The 25,726-nt window shown below is 45.5% G+C and overlaps 1 protein-coding gene across 3 annotated transcripts in view; it reads left to right on the forward strand.

The window, feature by feature from the left end:
* Positions 1–25,191, forward strand: part of ATP2B4 (ATPase plasma membrane Ca2+ transporting 4) — a 168,829-nt gene extending 143,638 nt beyond the window's left edge. For 2 of the 3 annotated variants that reach the window (XM_030221070.1, XM_030221069.1), the window contains exons 18-21: positions 29–240; positions 5,263–5,370; positions 5,541–5,723; positions 20,542–25,191. In XM_030221070.1, the coding sequence (XP_030076930.1) occupies positions 29–240; positions 5,263–5,370; positions 5,541–5,723; positions 20,542–20,847 (809 nt within the window). In that variant the 3' untranslated portion in view covers positions 20,848–25,191. Of the gene's footprint in view, positions 1–28; positions 241–5,262; positions 5,371–5,540; positions 5,724–17,209; positions 17,330–20,541 lie in introns of all 3 variants that reach the window. The other variant, XM_030221071.1, reaches the window with a different exon arrangement.
* The last annotated feature ends 535 nt before the right edge of the window (positions 25,192–25,726 follow it).

The following is a 25,726-nucleotide window of genomic DNA, read 5'->3' on the forward strand; positions in this document are numbered from 1 at the left end:
AACTTGGTTTTAACTCACTGTCTGGCAGGTGAAAAATTTTTTGATATTGACAGTGGGCGGAACAGCCCCCTACATTCACCACCTTCTGAACACTACACTATTGTATTCAATACCTTTGTCATGATGCAACTGTTCAATGAAATCAATGCTCGGAAGATCCACGGAGAGAGGAATGTCTTTGAAAGCATCTTCAGGAACCCAATCTTCTGCACCGTTGTCCTTGGCACCTTTGCTTCTCAGGTAATCACCCCACCTTGTTCAAGTAACATCACTGAAAGACCCAAAGGTGGGGTAATTGCTCCTGCTTTTTATACCCTGGTTATGGCATTTTTCTCACATCACAGAAGGATCTGGAAGGATCAGTGGGACAGTTGTTCCTGCAGGTTTTCTCCACAGAACGGAAAGCAGCGATTCACTTCACACCAGAGTCCTCTTTCCCTCATTCAGGGGTCACTCCTGTAGGCCCTTGTTTAGAAACACTGTATAAACCCAGCAGTCAGTAATGAGCCTTCCAGTACATTTGTGTATTCTTCTGCTGACGTTGGGTTTATATCCTGCATTTATCCAACTGACTAGAAAGTTAAAACAGTTTAAAATGGAACTTTTGGTTTATTTAAAACTAGTATGATTTTCATTTCTTCTGCTCCTTTATTTAATCAGAAAAAGATTTACTACAAATGTCATTACAAAAGAATCATATACAATCATATGAAATTAAACAATAGAATAGAAATAAGAAGCATAGAATGAGCAAAACAATCAGTTGTTCCGTACAGACCTGGAAAAGAGGCTGTAACATACCATTTTCATTAACACTCAGATGCTGCCTGAAACTGATTCTTGTATTTAGATTGTATTAACTATTTCTAATGACGGAAACAATTCATAAAATAAAAAGAGAATACATCCATATCAGTTATCCAGCCTTATATAATTAAAAATTGCTAAAGAAAATGCTCCTTCCCCACAAGAGGGGGAGGAAAACTTATGGGGAAGAGACACCCCCCCCCCTGTATAAAATAAAAAACCTGGCTTAATTTTTAATGCTTCAGTCGCTTCTTACTAAAACACCTGGAGATCCTTCAGATAGTTTCCTCCTTGTCCTTGGAGAAAAAAAGATTTCTTAAGTAAGCTACTTGAATATAACGGAGCCTCAGTAAATGTTTTGAGAGTTCCATCACGCGTGTACACACGCCTTCCCATCTCCAGCTGTGGGACGTAGCCAGTGGTCATTTTTCTTCGGAGCTTAATGGTCACACTTTCTGCTGCTTCTCCTCAGTTTGCATCTGGTATAATACTTTACACCAGGCGTTTCATTCAGCCGGTACAGAGTACCGGCACCTTTTTCCTGGCTGCAAAGCAGGATCTTTATTTCCCCTTTTCTGACAGAAGTATAAATGAAAAGCAATGCGGGACTTTTTACACTCTGTAGCTGTGCTCATGTTCAGCAGATCCCACCCCCAAGAAGCGTGGGTCGGGGTGGGTCTGGAAGATGCCAAGGGTGAATACAGGCTCTGACAGGTTTCGTGCTGAAAAAATGGAAAGGGACCAGGGGGAAAAGGAACAGAGGGACAGTGATAGATGATCAGGGATTGGAGGAGTGAGTAACAGTAGATAACACCATCCAGTCTGCTCAACAAGATAAACTTGTTACATAAGGTATGATGTGATACTTGAAATGTATACCCGGTCTAGATTTGTCCTTTCCATTTTCAGGGCATAGACCGTAGAAGTCTGCCCAGCACTGTTCTTGTTCTAACATTTCCGAAGTTAACATCAAAGCCCCTGAAAAACTCTACTCCAGCTCATCCAAATCTATTCAGCCATGATCAGAGCACAGACTGTAAAAGTCTACCCAGTACTGGCTTTGCTTCCCAATGACCAGTGTTATTTCTTAATCTCTGCTAAGCTTCTTTGGATCCATTTCTTCTATACAGGATACCTTTGTGTTTATCCCACATATTTTTGAATTCCGTTACCATTTTCATCTGCACCACATCCCACGGGAGGGCATTCCAGGTATGTACCACCCTCTCTGTGAAAAAAATACTTCCTGACATTATTCCTGAGTCTGCCCTCTTTCAACTTCAGCTCATGTCCTCTATTTCTAGTACCTTCCCATCTCTGGAAAAGGTTTGTTTGTGGATTAATACCTTTCAAATATTTGAACGCCTGTATCATCATATCCCTGTTTCTTCTTTCCTCCAGGTTATACATGTTCAGGTCAGTATGTCTCTTGTTGTACATCTTGCAGTGCAAATCCCATACAATTTCAATCGCTTTTCTTTGAAGTCTTCTTTTTACATCCTTAGTAAGATACGGCCTCCGAAACTGAACACTATACTCCAAGTGGGGCATCAACACCACCTTTCTTCTGCTGCTTATATCTCTCTCTATGCAGCCTAGCATCCTTCTGGTCCCTCTCCTGAGCCAAGCTTACCAATCTGTCCTCTCCTATCTGGTATATCTCTTGGATTTCTGCACCCCAAGTGCATCACTCTAACTCCACCAATCCCCACAAGAATTTAATGGTACCTAAATATAATTCTGGTCAGCTCTGTCTGGATTTGAGCCACAGCACTGGAGGCAAGGAAGGAACAGAAGTTCAGACTTTTGAATCTGATGTGCTGCACGTGTAAGACTCATCTCTGATTCGCTGGCACTGTGTGCTGAGATGTCACCACGTGTACATGCCTGTAGGTCATAGGTCAGGTGACCTCTGTTGCTCGTGCCCGTGTCAGAGATGAGGCCTGTGCATCAGCGCGGGAGCAGATAGGATTAAAGGAAGACTTTCTGCAATTGTGCTGTTAGAGAAGGAGGTGGCACGTTAAAAAAAAAAATTGGTACTTGGTAGGTAAGATGCTGGTGCAGAAACTGCTTCCATTCCTGCGGGAATCCTGCAGCCCCAGAGGGGTTTCCTGCAAAACCCCGTTCCTTTGCAGGCCTGTACTCAGTCTGCACTTCTTGGCATTAAATTTTGACTTTCACTAAACTCGGAAGTTTACAATAACTCCTCTATTGATCCTTACCAAACATTATAACTACTATACATCAAGCACAGGTGCTGTGACAGCGGAAGGGAAGATTCAACCTTTCGGTGAGTTACAGGAAAGTTTTCAGCTAACACCGCTGGACGTTTTTTATTACTGCCAATTGAAACACTACATTGCCGGATTGCCCTGGGACTCCTTGACTGAGGATGTCCAGGAGGAGTTGGCGGACGCCTACACCATTAGAGCCCAGCAGAAGGTACCGCTGAAGTTCCATCACAGACACATTAAGGATACAAATACAGAGCTTGATACTGGGAAGTTGGCAGAGGCGTGGAGTGAGGAGCTGGGTGTAACTATAAAAGCCGCAACATTAAAGGAACACATTTTGGGACTAAGGCAGATATCCCAACTCTCAAAACATTGGGAGATGCAGTATAAGGTAGCGCTTCGAGCACATATACCGCCAAGGCGGGCCTTCCATATGGGACTGTCCCCAGATGGGGCATGCCGAAAATGCGGGGCAGCAGGAGCCACTCTTGGACACGTGTTTTGGGTCTGCCCACAAATACGTACCTTCTGGGATAGACTTTTGAAATGGATTTCACATGTCTGGCATACTGATTGGCAATTAAATCTGGAGATGCTGTTTGGACAGTTACAAATACATGGCTCAACCCCGCCGGGCATGCGAGAATTTGCGCTCAGAGCCATAATTGTGGCCAAGTTAAACATACTAAAAGCATGGCTGTCCATAAAAGCCCCCCCGCTTCAGTCTTGGAGAGCAGAGATGATACAACTTATGAGATTTGAAAGGCTGGAAGCAAAACAACAACCCCGCGCCAGAGAGCAATGATTCCACCGCAGGTGGGGCCCGTTCTTGGACACATTGACTCCCATGGCACGAGGCCACCTCTTGAATATGTAAAAGGAAAGTAAGGCTGTGGTAAATAGGACGAGAGAAGAATTACCTCTAGGGGGGAGGGAGGGGTGGGTAGTAGGTTTAAGGGGGGGAGGGGAAGGGGATGGGAGGTAGGAGGGGCTAGGGGGTTGGACGTTTAGCTAATTGTGGAAAAAGCGTATGTTTCGAATCTGTTGCATAATGTTGCTTAATAAAAATCATTTAAACATAACTACTATACATCAAAGTTTAATCTAATCTCCATCTAATCTATACCCAATTTTCTAAAAATTAAGGTAGAATCATAGGAACCATCATTGCACATCCAGGAGTTCCTATTTCTTAGACAATAGTATGCACATACTCCGCTGTCTCATGCAACACGGATGATTATCCTCCCATACAATGTTGGTATCAGACCAGGAATGGTATACCCAAAATTCACTTTACAAATCGAGCTTTATATTTTAACTCTAAACTAAAGAGAATGTTCTATATAAATGCGCTAATATAACCATGCTGTAATTACACATACTATTAGTACATTTATCAAACAAAGGATTTTCAAATACATTCATAATAAATATTAACCCACCTGGATGCAATGAAATGGATCTTAAAGAGACAGCCCTCAGTTTGTGCAGCGCTAATACTTACAATCTTTGCCATTGATGGTCACTTTCTTTCAACCAATATTGATTCCACCTCCCCGAAGGAATCCCAAAACCCGTCGCTTTGTGTTAAAATTCCCATACCCCATTCACTCTTCAAGACTGGAATGTTCTAGAGGGATGATGAGGAAGGATGTGCTGAAAAGTTAGATGCTCCAACTTGTGTTAATGGCTGGGGTGGGGGGAGGGGGCACGGTTGTTGAAAGCAAAGCACATGCCCATGGCATTGGGGTGGCAGGAGAGAAGCTGGGAAAAATAAGAGAAAATAATTGTGTGTGGGGGGGGGGGGGGGGGGGGGCTGGGCTTTAAAGCTAGGAAAAGAGGACTAAAATATTCGGCAAACTGGAGAAAAAAATATTCAGAGGGTGTTTTTTTGAGGGGGGGGACAAAAGCTGGTAAGAAGAAAATATTTTAGGCTAGGGGGCTGAGAGGGAAGGTAAGGCTGGAGAAGAGTATTTTGTGTAGCTCATATCCCCAGATTGGCCCCAGTGTAGGGGGCACAAGAAACAAAAGTTGGTCCGGGGTGCCACAAACCTCTCGATGTTTAATAATAACCCCAAGCCCACCCGAGTACCATGGGAACAACTAATAGTGATTGGAACACAAGAGCGAGGTTTGAGGCCTCCTCTTTTTGCTTTGAGCTTTCTGTTCTTGTCTTGGTGCTGCTCTGGGTTTATTTCACTGTCCTCTTCTGTTGCAGATTCTTATTGTGGAGTTTGGCGGGAAACCCTTCAGTTGCTCAGGTCTTACACTCTCCCAGTGGTTCTGGTGTATATTTATTGGTGTGGGAGAACTACTCTGGGGACAGGTGAGTTTCTCCTTCTCCCAACCACCTTGTCTGTCGCCTATTTCCCTCTGGCAGTGATAAGCAAAGGGTACAGCCACAGAGGAAAATACGACGACACTTTGAGTAAAAACAGAGGGGGAGCCAAACTGCTTATAAGCGGTGAGTAATGAGCCAATGTCCTTCCCCCACAGCTGATCTGCTCCGTTCCCACTAGCCGCCTGAAGTTCCTGAAAGAGGCAGGCCATGGCATCACAAAAGAGGAAATCCCGGAGGAGGAGTTACCTGAGGATCTGGATGAGATTGATCATGCTGAGATGGAGCTCCGTCGAGGGCAGATTCTCTGGTTCCGGGGTCTCAACAGAATACAGACTCAGGTATGTTTGGGCCACTGGTGTTAGAGCAGAGCTGGTCTCTCTCAAGCAATTGTTTTTAGGCAAGAGGTGACGACAGCTTGGCTCATGCCAGCCACAGTGGGGCGCCAGTAGCTCAGTTCATGGCATGAAGCAGAGGGCCATGTACTGGCTGAGACTGCTGGCCAGCAGAAAAGAAATATTACAGCTTTTCCCAGGCACTAAGAAGCAGCTTCTGCATGTGATTAGTTAAGCAAAACTGTGTGTCCGGGATCTAAATCCAGTGCAAAGAGAAGTCAGTGCTCTCACATTGTGTAATTAATTGTCATTACTATATTAATCCTAATGCTGATTGAAAGAATTTCTCAGGGAATAAAAGCATCAAGCACTGTTCAGGATGGAAGCCAAAGCCTGGTGCATGTGGCAAATATCAGATGAGCCGAAAGTGCCTGGCATGCGGCACATTCTAGGGTTTGTGGCCTCATGCTTCACACACGAGCAAGTCTGATGTCTTGGTCTGTTCAGCCCACTAAGGGCTGCTTGCCATGAGAATACAGGAACAGCAGCAGGCTTCAGGACATCTTGCAGAGACTCACAGAGATCCTTCTGTGCTGTCACTGCTGCAGTGTAACAACAGCCAGAGCACCTGCCTGTGCAGACTGCAGAGAAGGCCACCTGTGCTGGGACGCTCTGTTTCTCTCCTTTCTCTGTGTCTCTCTCTCTTTGCAGGCTACATCATACCTCTGAGATATTTTGTTTGTGAGGCTTTAAGAGAGAAAATCTAAACTCACACTGCAGGAACTAAAGGCAACTGCTTCTAGGCCCTGTAGTTGATTTACTGATGCTCTATAACTTGTGTAACTAACCCATAGAACCAAAGGGGTAAATGTATTTAACCTGTCCACTCCTCTGTGTGCTGTACTGGGGATTATTGTCTTATTCTCCTCTTTTTCCCTCCCTCTTGCCTTTATTCATTCTTCCTCTTTCCCTTTCCCTTCCTCCCCTCTTAAAATATGGTGTAAAAGCTAATTCCATCTGTCCCTATGACTGGTACAAAGCTGTCATTTTTTCTCACACCCCCTGACCGTCTCTGTGTCCCTCTTTCTCCCTGAGATTGTGGTGCAAAGCTGTATCTTTCTCCGTGGACAAGCAGGATGAGTCAGCCACATGTAGGTGATGTCATCCTACGGTGCCATGGAGGGATAATTGCTGTCCTAGCCCCCCACCCACATGTGAGTCACTTCCTGCTTCAGTCTGTTTAATCTGCCAGACCCAGTGGAAGTTTTTTTGATCAGCTGTCATGTTCCTACCCAAATCTGCCTCTACATCAGCACGGCAGACCCCGAACCGGGGTTTAAAAGGTGCTTGACGTGCAAAAAATGCATGAGGTCATCGGATGAACATGAGCTCTGGTTGCGTTGTTTGGGAACTGCACGTCTTCTGTGCACAGATGTCGCCAAAAACCCAGAAGCACCGCAAACATACTTTTGAGGGACTTTCTGAAGCATTCTGAAACTCCTGTAGCACAAACTCTAGCTTTTCCTGCAGCTGCGGCACAGCCAAGCTATCAGTTAGTCCTAGCTTCTCCCCCTCTCCATGGCTCCAGCATCGAAGGGCAATCCTTGCTGCCCACACCAACACCCCTCCTTCCTCCATGGGGTTGTCGGTGTGGGCAGCAGTTCCAATAGCAAACTCTGCCCCTGTGATATCTGGCTCCACCCCCACAGGGATTTCCCCCTCTCCCCAGTGTGCACAGCCCCCTGCAGCAACAGAGGCACAACCCACACAGACAGCAGCAGGAGAGAGCAGTATCGGGGGAAGCAGCGCAAAGGTACACCTGCACACAGCTCCTGGTGCAGCCTCAACCCTCACAGACCTCACAAAAGAGCTGAGGAGGAGGTCTTCCTTCTCAGATTCCTCAGCCTTCTCACCTTGCCACAAACGGTACACGCACCGTGATAGGAGCCCTTCACGCCATAGGGAGACATGGACGCACGACTCCCAAGCCTTGCACCTCACAGGGACACACAACCACAGGGGCCATGCAACACCAGCTGGAGCTCCTCAGCAAGTTGCTGGCACAACACATGGCTGCAACAGCACCTGACCCCACCCCCCCTACCCCACAACCACCACACCTATGCTAGGACACACCAAAGCACAGAGCTCCACACCAGCACCTCACGTATGCAAATGGAAGGATGAGTTGTCTTGAAGATGGAGAAGTCTAGCATTGCTTCGTGCCTCAGGACAGAGGATACCCATAAACACGTAGCAGACGTAATGTGCGGTGTAGATCTCTTCGGAGACAAAGTAGAGAACACTAAACACCATCAGAGACTGCTGCAACACCATCCACATTTCTGTCCAAGGATGGGCTTATAGAGCCTCTCCTGCCAGATGCCCCCAACAACACAAGGTTTATTCTAGCACATAGAGACAATCAATACACTGTACCTGGAATACCCAACATCAGCATCGTCCAGCTTAAGCAACAACTTCCAGCAAAGACCTCCCACAAGGGATAGACACCAGCTTAAGCAGACCTCTGCCCAACTGCAGAAGACCAATCCTGGTTTTTGACTCATAAGACCAGTCATCCCCAGTGGGACGCCCCTCGCTCTTTGCACATGCCTGGACCCCGATCACCTGAGACAAGTGAGTACTGACGATCATCATCAAGACTGGATACCAATCAGGTTGCAGCCAAGACCCCCAAATAAGCCACTCTCACCATAAGAACATAAGAATAGCCATACTGGGTCAAACCAATGGTTCATCTAGCCCAGTATCCTGTATCCAGCAGTGGCCAATTTAGGCCACAAGTACCTGGCAGAAACCCAGTTAGCAGCACCATTCCCTGCTACTAATCCAAGGGCAAGCAGTGGCTGCCTTAAGAAGGGCGTCAATCTCTGGAGATGAGAGTTTGGTGGCTCCTGGATCTTAGGGGGTGAGATGGACATGGAGGAAAAGGCGATAGAACAGGTCCTGCCTAAGGAAATCAACCAAGGCTTTTACTCCTGCTACTTCCGAAGAAGACAAACGGGTTCTGCCCAATCCTGGACCTACAAAACCATGTGCATTCGGAAAGAAACATTCCAGATGCCCTCACTAAGGACAGTATTGCTCCTCCTTCAAGCAACGACTGGCTGGCGTCACTGGATCTCCAAGACACTTATTCTCACATTCCGATCCACCCAACCCACAGGAAGTATCTCTGGTTCTCCACTGGGAATGACCAATACCGGGTACACCCCTTTGGCCTGTCCAGCCCCAAGAACATTCACAAAATGCATTGCTGCTGCAGCTGCCCACTTGTGCAAGCAAGGGGTCTGCGTTTCCCTCTACTTGGATGACTGACTGATAGCAGGACCCGCCAGTCAGGAATTCTAACTACAATACAAAAAAAAACATCACCTTCCTCCAGAGCCTGGGGTTTCTCATCAACTTCAGAAAATCCCAGCTATCCCCCTCCAGGTCCTTGGAGTCATCATCAACACAATGACAGCCAAGGCCTTCCAGCCGTGAGAGCAGACTCGCCTTGGCACACTCCTTCTCGACCTCAGAGACCTCCTCAGCTAGGATTTTGCTCCACTTTCTGGGACATCTCGCAGCCACAGTCTATGTGATCCCACTAACAAAACTCCCACATGTACCCTTTCAAATGGACCTATGGAAGAACTGGGACCACACAGGCAACCATTATCAAGCAGAATCCCCATCGACACACCAACAGCCAAAGCCATTGTGTGGTGGACCAACCGGGCACACAACCTCACTGGCAGACCTTTCTGTCAGCCACATCACCAACTGACAATAATGATGATGCCTTCAAGAGTGGCTGGGGAGCCCACCTCCTCCAACTGCAGACAGGTGGCACTCTTTCCCACCTCCTGCCCCTCCCCCCCTCCCCCCGAAGCTTTTCAGCGCATCAACCTCCTGGAATTGAAAGCAGTAGGGAAGACGTTGAAGGCTTTCAGCACTCATCTAACAGGCAAGAACATCCTCATCCAGGTGGACAACTAGGTTGCCATGTTTTACCTAAACAGAGTGCCACTGGCTCCTGGAGACTCTTGGGAAGCATGCAGAATTTGGCAGTTCGCACTGTCCATCAGATGCCCCCTCCATGCCACATACTTGCTGAAGGAGCTCAACACACTTGAGGACAACCTGAGCCACCAGACCCTCACGAGTGGTCGCTTCACCATCGGGAACTTGTTCCACTGGTAGGGGGAACCCCCCTACCCCCACAATGACCTCTTTGCCATTGAGTCCAAAACAAAATTTTCCCTCTTTTGCTTCAAGCACAACTCCCCATTCAGAGTCACACCAGATGCCTTCAGTATTCGGTGGGGCAAACAATTACTGTATGCTTTTCCCCTAACATCTCTTATATCCAAAACTATTCAGAAGATTCTCCAAGAAGGCCCAACAGTCATCCTCATCGCCCCTTACTGGCCCAGGCAGCTCTGGTTCCTGTACCTGCAGTGACTGCCACATGCCCACCTGTCAGACTCCTGCTGATCCTGGACCTCATCACCCAGCACGAGGGAGCCACCCTCCATCCCAGCCTACACACCGTGAGCCTCACTGCCTGGATGTTCAGCAGCTGACCTTAGCAACCCTCAACTTTAACCCAGGAGGTCTCAGAGGTCCTATTAGCAGCCAGACGCCCCTCTATCAGAAGTTATGCCTTTTTAAATGGAAGAGGTTCCAATCCTGGTGCATTGCAACACAGCAAGATCCCTTCTTCTGCTATGTGCCAGCCATGCTCCAGGCCTAAAATCAAGGTCTGTACGGGTTCATCTGAGTGCCACTGCGGTGTACCATACACTGCTGGATAACAAGCCCATATCTGCTCACCCACTCCTTAGCAAGTTCATGAAGGGACTACTCAACCTATACCCACCACTCAGGCAGCTTCCACCGGCCTGGGACCTCAACACAGCACTCAACCAACTCACGCGTCCACCATTTGATCCACTCAGTAGGGCCACAGCAAGATTGCTCAAGTGGAAAACTGTTCTTTGCAGGACCCAACCAATCTGCAGGGTGTCACAGTTGTTCATCTCCTATTGCCCTAACAGGCCTGGATACCCAGTCAACAAATGGTCTTTGGCCCGCTGGATATCTGACTGCATCACCTTCACCTACAGATCTGCAAGGCTCGACCTCACAGACAGAGTACGAGTCCATCAACTTCGAGTGATGGCGAACTCTATTGCGGCCCCTTGGCCCTATCAAAAATATCTGCAACACAGCAACCTGGTCTTCAGTTCACACCTTTTACTAGACACTACTGCCTGGACATTTCCAGGGAGCTTTTTCGGGCACAGGGTCTTACAGATCACAGTCCCGATGGAGCACAACCCCTCCACCAGAACACCTTCTTGAATCACAGACATGTCTCACTGACAGACGTAGCCCCAGACCAGATCTGGACATGGCTCTCGTAAAACTGATGTCAATTTAATTAAAAATAAATAAATAAAACCCTCTTATGGCCTACTACTATTCAAGTTCCTTGAAATGTTATTGTTCAAGTCTCTTAAAATGTTCAAGTTCCGGCCACTCTGCCAATTGCTCTAGTTTGCCCAAAAGGGCTTTAGTTCCATATTTGCCTAAGATCTTTGCCCTTCCATGCGCTGCACTCTGTTCAAAAATAAAAGTTGAAAGCAACTCCTAGGCTTGTCGATCCTCTATTCCACTCTACTCTGTTCTAGGGACACCTGAATCTCAATTAGGGCAGCTTCACCCTACCACAGCACACTATGAGCAGCATAGAAACATGATGGCAGATAAGGGCCAAATGGCCTATCCAGTCTGCCCATCCTCAGTAACCACTCCACTAACTATTACTTTCCTAAGGATCCCACATGCCTGTCCCACGCTTTCTTAAATTCTGACACAATCCTTGTCTCCACAGCCTCCACCGGGAAGCCATTCCACACGTCCACCACCCTTTCAATGAAAGATTTTCTTAGATTTCTCTTGTCCCTTTTAAGGTCCTAGCTTAGGCCAAGGCTGCGTTTGGGGGGGGGGGGGGGGGGGGAGTGTCACTCCCAAATCTAGGTCCTTCAGCTCTCTAGCATGTTCTACTGAAGGGAATGACTCATCATTACTGAACTCTTTGTTCATTATGTTCAGAAACTCTTTATCTTCTATGGAGTAGGGAGGTTTGTCTTCATCTTTGGTGGTCTAGAACACTGAGCTTCCCAAGTGTTCTCTTAAGTCTGCTGAGGAGACTGTTTTGTAGAGTGTTCGATCAACTGGTTAAAAAATAGAAAACAGAGAGTAGGGTTAAACGGTCAGTATTCTCTACTACTACTACTACTACTAACTAACATTTCTAAAGCGCTACTAGGGTTACGCAGCGCTGTACAATTTAAACATAGAAGGACAGTCCCTGCTCAAAGAGCTTACAATCTAAAAGACAAGAGAACAAACTAAAGACAAGTGAACAATCTAGAGGACGAGTGAACAGTTAATCTGATAGGGTGGATATATTGGGGCATTTTATATTTCTCGAGCGGTTAGGCGCCGAAGGCAGCATTGAAGAGGTGAGTTTTAAGCAGAGATTTGAAGATAGGTAGGGAGGGGTTCCCCAGGGGTCTGTGCTGGGACCGCTGCTTTTTAACATATTTATAAATGACCTAGAGTTGGGAGTAACTAGTGAGGTAATTAAATTTGCTGATGACACAAAGTTATTCAAAGTCATTAAATCGCGGGAAGATTGTGAAAAATTACAAGAGGACCTTACGAGACTGGGCATCTAAATGGCAGATGATGTTTAATGTGAGCAAGTGCAAAGTGATGCATGTGGGAAAGAGGAACCCGAATTATAGCTACATCATGCAAGGTTCCACGTTAGGAGTCACGGACCAAGAAAGGGATCTAGGTGTCGTCGTTGATGATACGTTGAAACCTTCTGCTCAGTGTGCTGCTGCTGTGGCTAAGAAAGCAAATAGAATGTTAGGTATTATTAGGAAAGGAATGGAAAACAAAAATGAGGAATGTTATAATGCCTTTGTATATCTCCACCTCGAATATTGTGTTCAATTCTGGTCGCCACACCTCAAGAAAGATATTGTGGAATTAGAAAAGGTGCAGAGAAGGGCGACGAAAATGATAAAGGGGATGGGACGACTTCCTTATGAGGAAAGGCTAAAGCAGCTAGGGCTCTTCCGCTTGGAGAAAAGGCGGCTGAGGGGAGATATGATAGAGGTCTATAAAATAATGAGTGGAGTTGAACGGGTGGATGTGAAGCGTCTGTTCACGCTTTCCAAAAATACTAGGACTAGGGGGCATGCGATGAAGCTACAATGTAGTAAATTTAAAACGAATCGGAGAAAATGTTTCTTCACTCAACGTGTAATTAAACTCTGAAATTCGTTGCCAGAGAATGTGGTAAAGGCGGTTAACTTAGCGGAGTTTAAAAAAGGTTTGGACGGCTTCATGAAGGAAAAGTCCATAGACCATTATTAAATGGGGAAAATCCACTATTTCTGGGATAAGCAGTATAAAATGTTTTGTACTTTTTTGGGATCTTGCCAGGTGTTTGTGACCTGGATTGGCCACTATTGGAAACAGGATGCTGGGCTTGTTGATGGACCTTTGGTCTTTCCCAGTATGGCAATACTTATGTACTTATGTATGTACTTATGTAATGCTTTGTTCCTTGTGAGCGGGAACCTCTGTGGTGGCTAGGTATTTGATACATGGCTCAAACAAGGAAGTGCGCCCGCTTTCTAGGACATTGGTTGAAAGTACATTGACACTTTACCTTCTTGTTTGATTGAGGCAGATGTCACCTACTATTGTCCAACCCAAGTTGAGTTGGTGTGCGTAGGGAGCACTGTGTGGGCCCTTGCATGATTCATGGATGTCCAGGAGTTCTGGTTCGTCTCTGTCCAGCAAGAGCGGGATCTCAGCATCTAGATCAGTTATAGGCCTCAGGTGGAGGTGATTCCAAGCAACCTCTGGTGTGGGAATCTCATCCTTGTCTGATATCTGGTCACATTCGACTAGTGTAGGTGACCATGACATAGTGTCGCCATCCATTGCCTCCATCACATAGCCGCTTGCTATTCACCCCGCCACCTTTACGACCTCTGCCCAAGTTTTGATGCTGTATGAGGAGTAATTTTGGTGGATATCAAACGGGTCATAGAACTCTGATCTTGTGAGGGACCTGTTGCTCTTCTCATCTATGATGATATGTATTTTGGCTGCTTTTTCATGCAATCCTTCAAGATGCACTTTGGCCAGGCATTTCATGGTGCAGGATCTCCCTTGTGCATCTTGGAGTGACTTGGAATGTTGGTGCCGTCCTTTTCTCTGTCTCCCCGCCATGATTCGACTCAGGGTTAGAGTTTGGTTCAGTACCATCTGGGTGTAAGGCATAGACATGTTGGTTGCTGCTGCGTTCTGTACAGTTGATAGGTACTCTGCAGTTCTGAGTTCAGCTCTTCTACACGTGTGGCTGTTTCCTTTCCCAGCCAATGTAGCATCGTATTCATCTCTTGCTTAGGAGTAAGCCTCATATTCGCTACGGAGTCCTTGAAATTGGACTTCCATGCCCTGAAACGCTCAGGGCGATCATTGAACTGGGTAAGCTCTGCTCCCCCCAGATTTTGCAAGCTGCATGCTCTGCTAGCTCATCCCTTGCTGAGGTTTCAGGTTGAGCAGTTGACGCAGCTGCTGGTTGGCTGGCTTGAACCCTTCTGAAGCCTGATGAGGAGTGTGGCTGTCAAGGCTCCTATTGTTTAGGCCAAGGGAGTTCAGCTGATATTCTCCTTGAGAGCCATCAATCAGATTTGTCTGACATGACCTGCCTCTAGTGCCATGCTGCCTTGGGTCCTGAAGCCCATTTGATTCAAGAAATCTCACAATTCTCCAATTTTAGAAGCTTTTCCATTTAGTTTACTCATCACCAAGGTCAGACTGACAGGTCTGTAATTCCCAGCCTCCTCCTTACTTCCACTTTTGTGCAGAGAGATTACTACTACTACTACTATTTAGCATTTCTATAGCGCTACAAGGCATACGCAGCGCTGTACATATGCCCTTCTCCAGTCCTCTGGGACCACTCCAGAAGGAAGCATTGAAGAGATCAGACAGCAGGTGCCACCAGAACATCTCCGAATTCCCTGAGTACTCTCGGATGTATCCCATCAGGCCTCATCGCTTTGTCTATTTTTAGTTTAGCCAGCTTCTCCCAGAGGCTTCTGAAAATCAGTCCCGTTCTACCGTACATCCATCCCCATTAGCATTTGTTTTCGGTGGTCCTACCACTGGCCTTTTGTCCGTTAACACAGGACAGAAATAATTGTTATTCAGTTCAGCTTTATCCTTATCAGCTTCTACATATTCCTCCCCCTTAGCTTTGCATCTCACAATGTTATTATGGCACTTTGTCCGGTCATATATCTTGTCCCCAAATTTTACCGTTATCTGCTATCCTTTCTTCTATTAGTCTCTTCACATTCCTGACAGCTTTTCTAGCTCCTCTTAGCGTTTTACAAGTATTTTTGCCTGTCCTTCTGTTTCTGAGTCTTCTTGTAACGTATGAAGACTAAACTTCTTTCCCTTACCTTTTCAGCCTTCTTTTCCTCTTTCTTTTATGTAGTTTTCTAACATAAAGGTTTGTCGCCTTTAAAATAGCTCCTTTCAGTTTCACCCAGTGCTGTTCTGTTTCCTTCAGCTGTTCCCATCCTACTAACTTTCTTGAGAAATTCCCCCATCTCAGCAAAGTTAGTTCTTTTGAAATCTAGGACCTTCAATCTTGAATAAACCTTCTCCTCTGTCTTAATATTGAACCACACCATTCGGTAGTCACTAGATGTCAAATGATCTCCCACAATAACATCAGAAACATTTTCCCTGTTTGTGAGCACCAGGTCCAGAATAGCTCCATCCCGCGTCAGTTCCGTTACCCACTGCTAAAACAATTCTTCCTGTAGAGAATCCCAGGTCTGTTTGCTTCTAGACGACTGCGCGGCAGGGACACCCTAATCGACGTCCGGCATGTTCAAATCACCTATCAGTAGTACTTCCCCTTTCCTAGCTATAAGTACATAAGCACTGCCATGCTGGGAAAAGACCAAAGGTCCATCAAACCCAGCACTCCGTCTCCGACAGCGGCCAATCCAGGCCCCAAGAACCTGGCAAAACCCCAAAATGTAATAATGATCAATGGACTTTTCCTTCTGACTGTGAAGAATGTAAATACATTTTCCTTTCCCTTTTACCATTTTAACCCACAATGCTTCTTCTTTACCCCATATGTCCTGCAATTGTTACATATAACGCCACTCCTCCACTCTTTTTTCCTACCCTGTCCTTTCTGAATAGATTTTAGCACATCCCATTCGTGACTCTCCATGACTGCCATTAAATCTAAGTCGGCTTCTGTCATTGCAGCCTCTAGAGGGCATCGGTATACAATGCTTTCCAGATGTTTTTCCCCCTTTTTCTATAATGATATTTGATGTCTTACCTCCCTGGGGGTTATTAATTACTTTGGGGCTTTTCTCACCCATCCCCTGCAGATTTAGTTTAAAGCCCTCTTTAGTACTTTAGCCAGTCCATTACTGAAGACAGTTCGTCCCTTCCTCGAAAGATGGACACCATCACTGCTCAGTAGCTCTTGGAATATCATCCCATGGTCTAGGAAGCCGAAGCGCTCGTGTTGGCTCCATTCACGCAGCCACACATTTAGCTCCGGGATTTGAGCTTCCCTTATTCGGCCACCTGAACTCAAATGCACCCCTCTCAAGACACCTAGGCCACCCTAGCTTGGGAGTCACCTTCACGTGGCTGACTCATCCTGTTTGTCCATGGAGAAAGTGAGGTTACTTACCAGTGGACAGCAGAATAAGTCAGCCACGCATTCCCATCCACGTTCCCCTTCCGGCTGAATCTGCTTAAGCTAGTAAACCGCTGAAGCAGGAAGTGACTCATATGTGGGAAGGAGGCTTCTCACGCATGCTCAGGGCAACCGTTCCAAAAGGTTTCCCTGAGCTCTGGGAGAGCAATTATCTGTTCACGGCGCTGCAGGATGTCACCTACATGTGGCTGACTTTTTTGTGGGTTCTCCGTAGACAGCGTTAAAGGTAAGTAATCTCACTTTTCCTTCTCCTCCCCCCCCCCCCCCCATCCCCAGAGGCGTAGCTGGGGAGGGGGTGCAAAGGGAGCGGCTGTTTCCCCAAACGGACTTCCAACTCAAACAACACCTATGCAGTTTTAAAGACCTACTTGTGCTGCCACCTGTTTTTTCTTACACAGTCCGCTCCCCCCAATGTTAAAACCTGGCTACGCTTCTGCTCTCCCTCCCCCCCCCCCTCCCCCGTGACTGTGGTATAAAGCTGTCTCTTTCCTTCCCTCCTCCCCCCCCTCTCATGGTGCAAAGCTGTCTCTTCCCTTCTCTCCCTCCCCTTGACTGTGGTGTAAACTGATTTCCCTCTCCCTGTGATTGGTGCGAAGCTGTCTTACTCTCTGATTCTTTACAGATGGACGTAGTTTATACATTCCAGACGGGTGGCACCTCCTCTTTGCAAGGGGCCCTCAGGCGGCAACCTTCCATCATTAGCCAACACCATGATGTAAAACATGTTTCTAGCCCAAGCCATGTAGCTCTTTCCTCCGCCAGTTCCACTCCCACCTCCTCCGCTGCTGCTGCTACTTCTCCTCCTGCGGGCAGTGAGTGATAGTCTAATTCTAATGCATGCTCCTGGCAAGTACAACAATCTAACCACCTTCTCTTTTCTTTCTCTTGTACTTTTAATTCTTTTAACTTTAAAATAATGCTCTGTGTGTGTGTACATATGTATCTATATATAGATACCTATATACACAGAAAACACACACACAGTATACAGCTGTTAATTTTTAACCTGTTGCAGTCTCTTGTACTATTTGGGGAGCTGTCTCTCTTCTCTTTTGCTGCCTCTTAATTTGAGGGATGGGAGATCCATCTGTTTCGCTTTCTCTACAGGATCCAGGCTGTCACTTCAGAATGCAAAACTGGGATTGTAGGTGAAAAAACTGAGAAAAGGTTAACTTGGAAAGTTTCAGGTTTCTAGCTCCAAACTCCCACCCTCCAACCCAGAGGTTTGGAAGAGGAGCCGCACTGAAACCTGTACAGATACCTCTGACTGTAGAACCGGGTCTGGGAACCCATACACTGCTACAGCTGATGCCAAGGGGGTCTCCTGGACAGCAAGTGGCAAGCAAAAGGGCTGTTGCTGTGGTATGGAGGCTCTTTCCTGAGGCTGCTGGCACTATTCTAGAGAAGAATGAAGCACAGGCTGAGCCAGGAGCTGAGCAGGAATAATTAGCATTTACTTGAATTCGGTGATTTACAGCAGTATGTACAAGTTCAGTAAAAGCCAGAAGTACATCTGCAACAAAAGAGATTATTTTTATAAAGCAGCAAAAACCATAGCATAAAAGTACAACATAGTCTAAAAGCATAATCGTAAAATAGTTAACACTGAACTTGAGAAACAGAAAAGAGAATCAGTCCTCTGTAGCAACTCAGTCTAAAAGCCAGTTTTAACCAGTGTACACCACTCTCCTGGCCTCACTTTGTGTCATGGGCTTAAATGCCAAGCTCTGGAGTACTTGAGTTGTACCCATGACTTCCTGTTACCACTTTCACAAGTGCTGGAAATAGCCACAGCTTTTCACAGGTGCCTGACATCTGACACACATGAGTGGAGAAGGGTTTCGGGCATTCAGTGCAGCAGCTGGATGTCCATTAGCACAGTAACATGCAGGCAAGTATTCACCTCCAGAGTAGCATGTCCTGAATGAGCACGCTGTCAGCTGCTCTGCCAGAAACGATCTGCACTAGCATGACACGACAGTCACACCTCACACCTTTCTTCATTCACACTTGATGCACACTTTGTTCCAGTTTCTGCAAAGCTAGCTTCTTTCTAGCACCTTCTAAAGCTATATGCCACTTTCTATAAAAATAACAAGAACTATCTCTAACTTTTCCACTTTTCTCTGTTAACCTTGTGCTCCCTTTAAAACCCTCAGCTCACGAGATGGGCTTACGTGGTAACAGCTGGAGGTTCGCAAGGTGGGATCTGGAACAAAGCCAGTTTTATTTCCTGCGACCTGGCACAAGAAAGCTCTGCATGAATGATGCAGGGGCGATACGTAGGGCTTGTTGAGCTCCATGTATCTTTATGGTGTCACCCACATGTAACCTGGCTAATGAGATAAGATTCACCTAAGTGGAATCGGGTATTTGGTACTGTGAGGCAGCCAGAGATAGGCTATGTACCACTGGGGATTCGGTACTATAATCTGTTTGTCTCTCATAATCCTACTGATGTCTTCTGTGATGACATTGTTATGAAGTGTGCTACAGCTGCGCTTGAACATGCTCTTCCAACACAGCTCTGGGTGGTTGGTTGCCTTGTGTACACTGTGATTTGTCACGTGTTTGACTGGCGTGCACTGTGACGCTTAGGTCTGTGTCTGTGATTGGTTGCTTTAGGTCTTTGTGTGCCCTATGAGGCCGGGCTATGACGGGTTGGGCAAGGTGGGAGAAAGTCAACAGAACGACCTGAGGAGGCGCTGTGTGGCCGGTTGTGTGGGAGTATGAGGTGACAGATGGTGTATCTGAGAAAGTGGCCCAGTGATGGGGAAGACGTGGGCCAAGTATGGATGTGTCACTGTTGTACTGACATGCGTGATATGCTGAAACCAAAGATCCTAATGATGCACGAGTGAAAGGTCATCTGCTTGTTTTTTCAGGGAACAGCTCCGTATAATTGCTAATTCAGCAAATCCTGTTTCCTTGCTTGTTATAAAAGTGCTCAGAAAGGGTGCGTTTCCCGTCAGGATGCAGACGTGGTTACACTGGCAATATCTGCCGCCAACTTCTTCTCATTCTAGAAAGGGCACCTAGAGTTGTGTCCAGAAGGGTTTTCTAGTTTTGCTTTTCATAAGTTTGAACGAGTACATTTGTGGGAAATAACGTCCAGATGAAACCAACTCTGTTTTCTGCCAGTTGTAGCATAAGAAATGCATCTCTGTTGGGAAATGTTCTCTTTTGGGGGCTGAGTTCCTAATGCCTGCAGACCTGCCTCATAAACATGTTACATGTTGTCAGAATAGTGAGATCTCCTTTTCTTTTCTTACTCTTGTCCCTCTGTTTTCCTCTACAGTACCTCTCACGCCTCTCTCTTATCACCTCTTTTTTTTCTCGTTACTTTTTCTCTTTTTAAGGAATCTTAGACGTTTTTGCCATTTGAACGTTGGCATCGGAACCAATTTTGCTTGTGGACCCAAAAGTGACAAGTTGAGCAATGGTTGGTTGCAAAACCTAAATGGTGTGTGTATATATATAATATCCAGCAGATCCAGTGAAGGTATATCCTCTCCAGCTTTGCCTTGCAAATGAGTGAATGGAAGGCGGGTAGAGATGAAGAGGCTTTTGTACAGCTCCCTGCTGTAGATGTTGACTGTCTTCATCCACTGTCCTCCAGAAATCAAGATTTTACATTCATTGTCACTGCAGCCAACCCGCCTGCTTCTCTCTTTTGGGCTGGTTTTGTGCGTGTTTTGTTTTGTGGGGGGGGGGGGGGGGGGGGGGGGCATTGTATTTTGCAGTTATTTTCTTATTTTTGTTGGAACTAATGCTGTTTTTAATTCCACCCATGTTTGGGAATGTCGTTAGCTTCATTGGTCTTGTTTTCAGCAGCCTTCTCTTCTGGTGCCTGCCTCATTTTTGATGCACCTCTCTGTTCTCCTGCAGTCGTGTGTGCTGCCGCAACCCTGCTCTCATGGCCTCCTCTTCTTTTTCTCTCCCTCCCACGGACAGATCCAAGTGGTAAAAGCATTCCGTAGCTCTCTGTTTGTGGGCCTGAACACGCCAGAATCCCTGAGCTCCATCCATAACTTCATGACTCACCCGGAGTTCCTCCTGGAGGAGGATGAACCTCGAATCCCACTCATGGACGGTGACGATGACAATGGTGATGAAAGTGACAGTCTCAAAAAGCACGCTGACAGCCTTCACAAAACGGCTTTGCCTAACCGGAATAATAATGCTGTGGATAGTGAACCAGTGACAGTTACTGCCTTTCAGTCAGAGAGCCCCTTGCACAGCTTGGAGACATCTGTTTGAATTTTGACATTTCACCTCTCCTAATTCCAGCCTGTGACCCACCCCTCCCACCTGCAAGACCGGCTGTGGAAGTCGTACTGAGCACAGGTTGCTTCACTCAGAACTCTTTTCTGGTTTGCTTGGGGGTGGGGTGTCCTCAACCCAGCAACAGGAAAGCTGTTCTCATAGCCCCCCCCCCCCCCCCCCCCAAAAAAAAAAAGGTTTCCACACTATATTTCTCCTTCCCGTTGAGCTGTGTATGTCTTAGTACTTCTTTCAAATTTGTCTTTTCAGTCAATAAAATAGATTTGGATTATTGAGGGCCTTACACCACTGTGCACAAGAGCACAGTGATGTGGCTCTCCTGCATATGAAAGGTGTGGGGGGTGGGGGTCCTCTGTGCAGAGAAAAGATTGCAAGCCAGAGAGAACATCATCACCCTGCTATATGGTCTTCCACACAGAATCCTGGAAGCCCTTTTCTGTGGCGTCTGATGTATGTTAACAGGAAATGAGTCTCAGAGCTCAGAAGTCTTAAACCTAACAAACTGTTAAGTGTGGAATGTAGGTCTAATCTCTTAACACAATGTCTCTTCCATGGTGAACACTTTACAGTTTCTGTTTCCTGTTTTTTTCTTCTGTTGGGTAGGGTGGGGACAGATATACTGAAGTTACTGCAAGGTTGTGAAGGGAGGGGGGCATACAGTGGCAGTTCTTAAGAGATCAGTGTCAGCAGAACTTTTCAAAGCTGCATTATTTATAAAACGTGAAATATGAGTCTTGAGAGTGTCACTGGCCTCCTGTGGCTCAATATCCTTAGCACTAATTCTAATGTAATTGCTCTGGGTTACAACTTCCAAATCTTGCTTGGTTTGGGTCCAGGTCACATCTTCTACATTCTGTTTTGAGTGGAGGAACCTGATGAAGCTCTGGAAGCTGGACCATATATCCAGTTTTTCTCTGGTGTTTGTATCTCTGCTGATGTGTATAAATACCCTCATATGGTCCCTTCCTAGGGAAAGGCCAGGCACCCCCACCCCATTAAAACGCTGTTCAGCTCTGAAAGAGAGAAACTGCGCAGGCTTTTGGTTTTCTGTAGTAGTGTTTCTGCTTCCCTTTTGAGATTGATACACCAATGGCTGAAGGAAAGTGGAGAACTTGCTGTTTAATAATGAACTAAAAAGAAAAATACTGCCTTTCTGCCACTTAGCTGTTCTGGACTGGAAAACTTTACCCCCAGTTTTTTTAAATCTGTGGTGCATTTCTGCAGCACCAGAGAGAAACCCATTTCCTACATCAGCAAAGTGTGTATGTCCCTACCTGGTATGAGGAGAGGGTAGAGGTCCCCTCTTTAATGTCAAGTCTACTTTGGCTTCTTTGCACCAGTACCTGCTATTCCTGGTTTCAAAATAGTCACAACTGAAGGCCAAGTCCTATCCGTTTCTTTCTGTGCAAGTCGTGGGAGGCCTGGCCCGTCTTCCATTCCACTTAAATACATCCTTTCCTACAATACAGTTGACCTGTCGCTTGAGTTGCAGAGGCTGTATAGGAAAAGCCTGGGTGACTTTAGCTTGATGATCTGGTGACTCATTGTCTGCAGCAGCTTTGAGTGTTCACCAGGTGACCACTGTGCCATAAACAGCAGGATGCTGCCATTCCAGTGCTTCTTGAGATTTCCATTCCTGCCAGTCTTGTAGGACGGGGAGAAGCTTTTTGAACAGATAAGAGCCAATCCTAGCCACAGAGAAATCTCTTGGTATCTCAGAAGCTACCTATTACTTTACTGGCTTAAAATAGCTGCTGTCTTTTCCCCTGCTCATTTCCACAAACAGGTTCTGTAGGGCTTCTGGTATCAGGCTCCAAGTGAGATTCTGGTCTTGCAGTAGCTACTGTTTGCAAGTCCTGCCCCCTCCCATCACCCTGTCCATGTTACCCAGCCCACTCCCTCTCTTCTCCTACTTCATCCCTGTCATATCTATTTCCTAGGCAGCAAGACCAACAGGACAGAAACTAAGGATTCTTGTTCCAAGTTGTTGCACGCTTAAAACTGTTTTACTGTTTGAAATTTATGATGATATTAAGAGCTTAAAGAACTGTTACACTGTCCAACCTGCTAATATTCCAGTAAGGGCAAATGTCTGCTTTGCAGACAGTTAATATTGCAGTTTTAATGGAAAGGCTGTGATGTTAGTAAAGGTGATGCCATTAAAGTCTGAGGACAGAGGATGCCTACCATAACAGGGGAGTTGGACAATCTGTACTGAATACATTAGGGGCTTGGGAAGAGATGGGCATCAAATCTGTTGCTTTCAATATTTTTTTAAAATTCCCTCAGACCTGTATTTGGAGGTGATTAGGTCACTCCTGGCAGGTTACTGAGACACATTTTTGTCAGACTGATTTCTTGTGTTCTAGTTGCCATAATAGGAGGGAAATAATTATATAAATATTATGCAACAATATAGTTTCCTTTAGCTCAGAAATTGATATTTTTAGTCAGCCATATTGTATTTTGTTTAAAGGAAAAATACCTAAGTCATGTGACAGGAAATGAGCTTATTTCAGTGGTCACATGGCCAACAGTTTAGGTGACAGATTAGTCTGTCAGTGATTGGTGAAATCCCAATCTACTACTTCCTTTCTCTGAGCAGCCATCTTTGTACTTAAAAAAGTTAGTTGGATTTCACAGAATGTTTTTTATATAAATTATGTTGATATGGCTGGTTGCTTAAGTATAAGCTTTTATGTGCATAAATTTTTTATGTAAAGTATTTTTTCTATTTAGTTTCAATGATAAACTGGCAGCAGATGATTATGGGCTTAAGTTATTGAGGAAAATACCTGGTGCTTTAGAGAAAAAATTTTTTAAAGTGGGATAGGCTGTCAGATGCTTGGATTTCTCTCTAATATGCCTTTAGTAGGGAGAAACTATATTGGTAATTGAATGGAAAAATTGAAAAACAGCAAGTGCCATGCCAGCCAGGAACTTGAGTCATATGTGATGTGCATTAACTTGCCTTGGAATATCAAGATTTTTTTTTTTAAACATTCAAAAAAAAAACCACAAAAAAAACATTCTCTTAAAATCCAGTTCTTAGTATGATTTTGTTTGGATTTTTTTGGTTTGTATTTTTTTTAGCAGATTGGTACCAAAGACTGCATCACTTCCTGTGTGCAGTGGAGATCTGCCTATCCAATGGTTCTGGTGTATTTGCACTGGGATTTTATATTTTAAAAAATTTGCAATAATTTTCAGAAACTCATGTTTATGTTTGAAAAACAAAAAAAACCTAAACTGAATTTTATTCATGGGCATGAATTTTCCTGAAGAAAGGAGGCTATAGGAGAGAATGGAAGATAAATATTTTGTGTACAATTTCCAGGCTTCATCACTTGAAAAAAAAAAATATATATATATATATATATATATATTCTGTTATCATGAGAGGCAGACACTGCACTTGTTGGTAAGGAGATTGATAAGAGGGTTCCATTCATTCTCCACTAATTACGCTTGCCCAGGGATTTGGGTTTTCCCCTCAGAAATGTACATATAAATTAGCTGTGTATTCGCCTGAACTGTAGAGGCTAATGGCTATGGACAGAAGAGTGATCCAAAATGAATTGGTGGAATACATCACAAAATTAAAGGGATTTGTAACTGACAGCTGGTCAAGGCTGACAAGCGTTCTAGGAATTCTCTATATGGCTGTAAATCAACTATTGACAAGCCATGTTCTTTAGCTATTATCCTGCTTAAATTACTTGGATGCAGACCCACTGGATTGCTTGCACTGTGTAAGACATTTTGGATTGGAGCCCTGATGGATGGTCACCATGTGTCCATCCAGAATTTGTTGCACTGATTTGGCCTAGTTCTAAAATACATTGAGAAACATTACAGTATTATAATAATGTAGTGGAAACCAGCAGATAGACTGGAATGGCCCATCCAAGGCTTGTAATTGCCATTCTGTGCAGGTTATCCCCCCCCCCCTCCCCTGGTGTCCCTTTGGAAGCACAGCATAATCACTTTACTGTTGCTTTGGGCTGAACCGCTGTTCTGTACATGTTATCCCAATGCTTTGTTTCCATCTTCTTCAAATTAAGGGATTGTGGTATCCCCAGCCTGGTTTTGACTGGAACAACACAGAAAGGGTGGTGGGTAGTTAGAGGAAGTGCTACAGACACAGTAATGGAATTCAGAAAGGGTCTGGAATAAACACAAGTATCCCTTAATATGAGGAAGGTGTGGTAATGGTAGTGGGATAACCTGCCTGGAACAGCAGAAAAATAATTATACTAAGTCCCAAAAGGTTCTGGGAGGTGGTGGGAAAGCAGTATTGTAACCTCCCCAAAACAGCAGTTATGATATCAAATGGTATTTTGAAAATATGTAATGATCTGCTGTGCCCCGTAAATAGGCAACAGTTGTAATTCATGCTGCTGGCTGTGGGCTTCAGCCTTAGCCTGTATAGATAGGACAGATGCAGGGAGTTATAAAATACAAATCCCTGGGCTTTAGACACCCCCCCCCCTTGCATAGTTCATTTTTGTGAGCATAGGGGGGTCTTTTACTAAGCTGTGGTAGTGTTTTTAGGTCATGGTGGAAATCAGCTGGCAGTAAATGCTGAGACACCCATAGGAATATAATGGGCATCCCTGCGTTTATTGCCAGCTTTCTACCGTGAAGTAAAAGTGCTACCTTGCTTAGTAAAAGACCCACCTCTGCTAAGCCTTGACATATTTACCCAATGAGGAACAAGGGGGGAGTGTAGTAGGCCTCAGCCTCCACTGTAAATCTAACAGAGAAAACGAGTAATCTTCATTTTTCTGCTGACGTTTTGCAGGAGAAATGCATCTGACCAGGTTAAAGGAGGACAGTGGAGTAACCTGGGTTA

This window comes from Microcaecilia unicolor, chromosome 12 (assembly GCF_901765095.1).
Source record: "Microcaecilia unicolor chromosome 12, aMicUni1.1, whole genome shotgun sequence".
Taxonomy (NCBI): domain Eukaryota; kingdom Metazoa; phylum Chordata; class Amphibia; order Gymnophiona; family Siphonopidae; genus Microcaecilia; species Microcaecilia unicolor.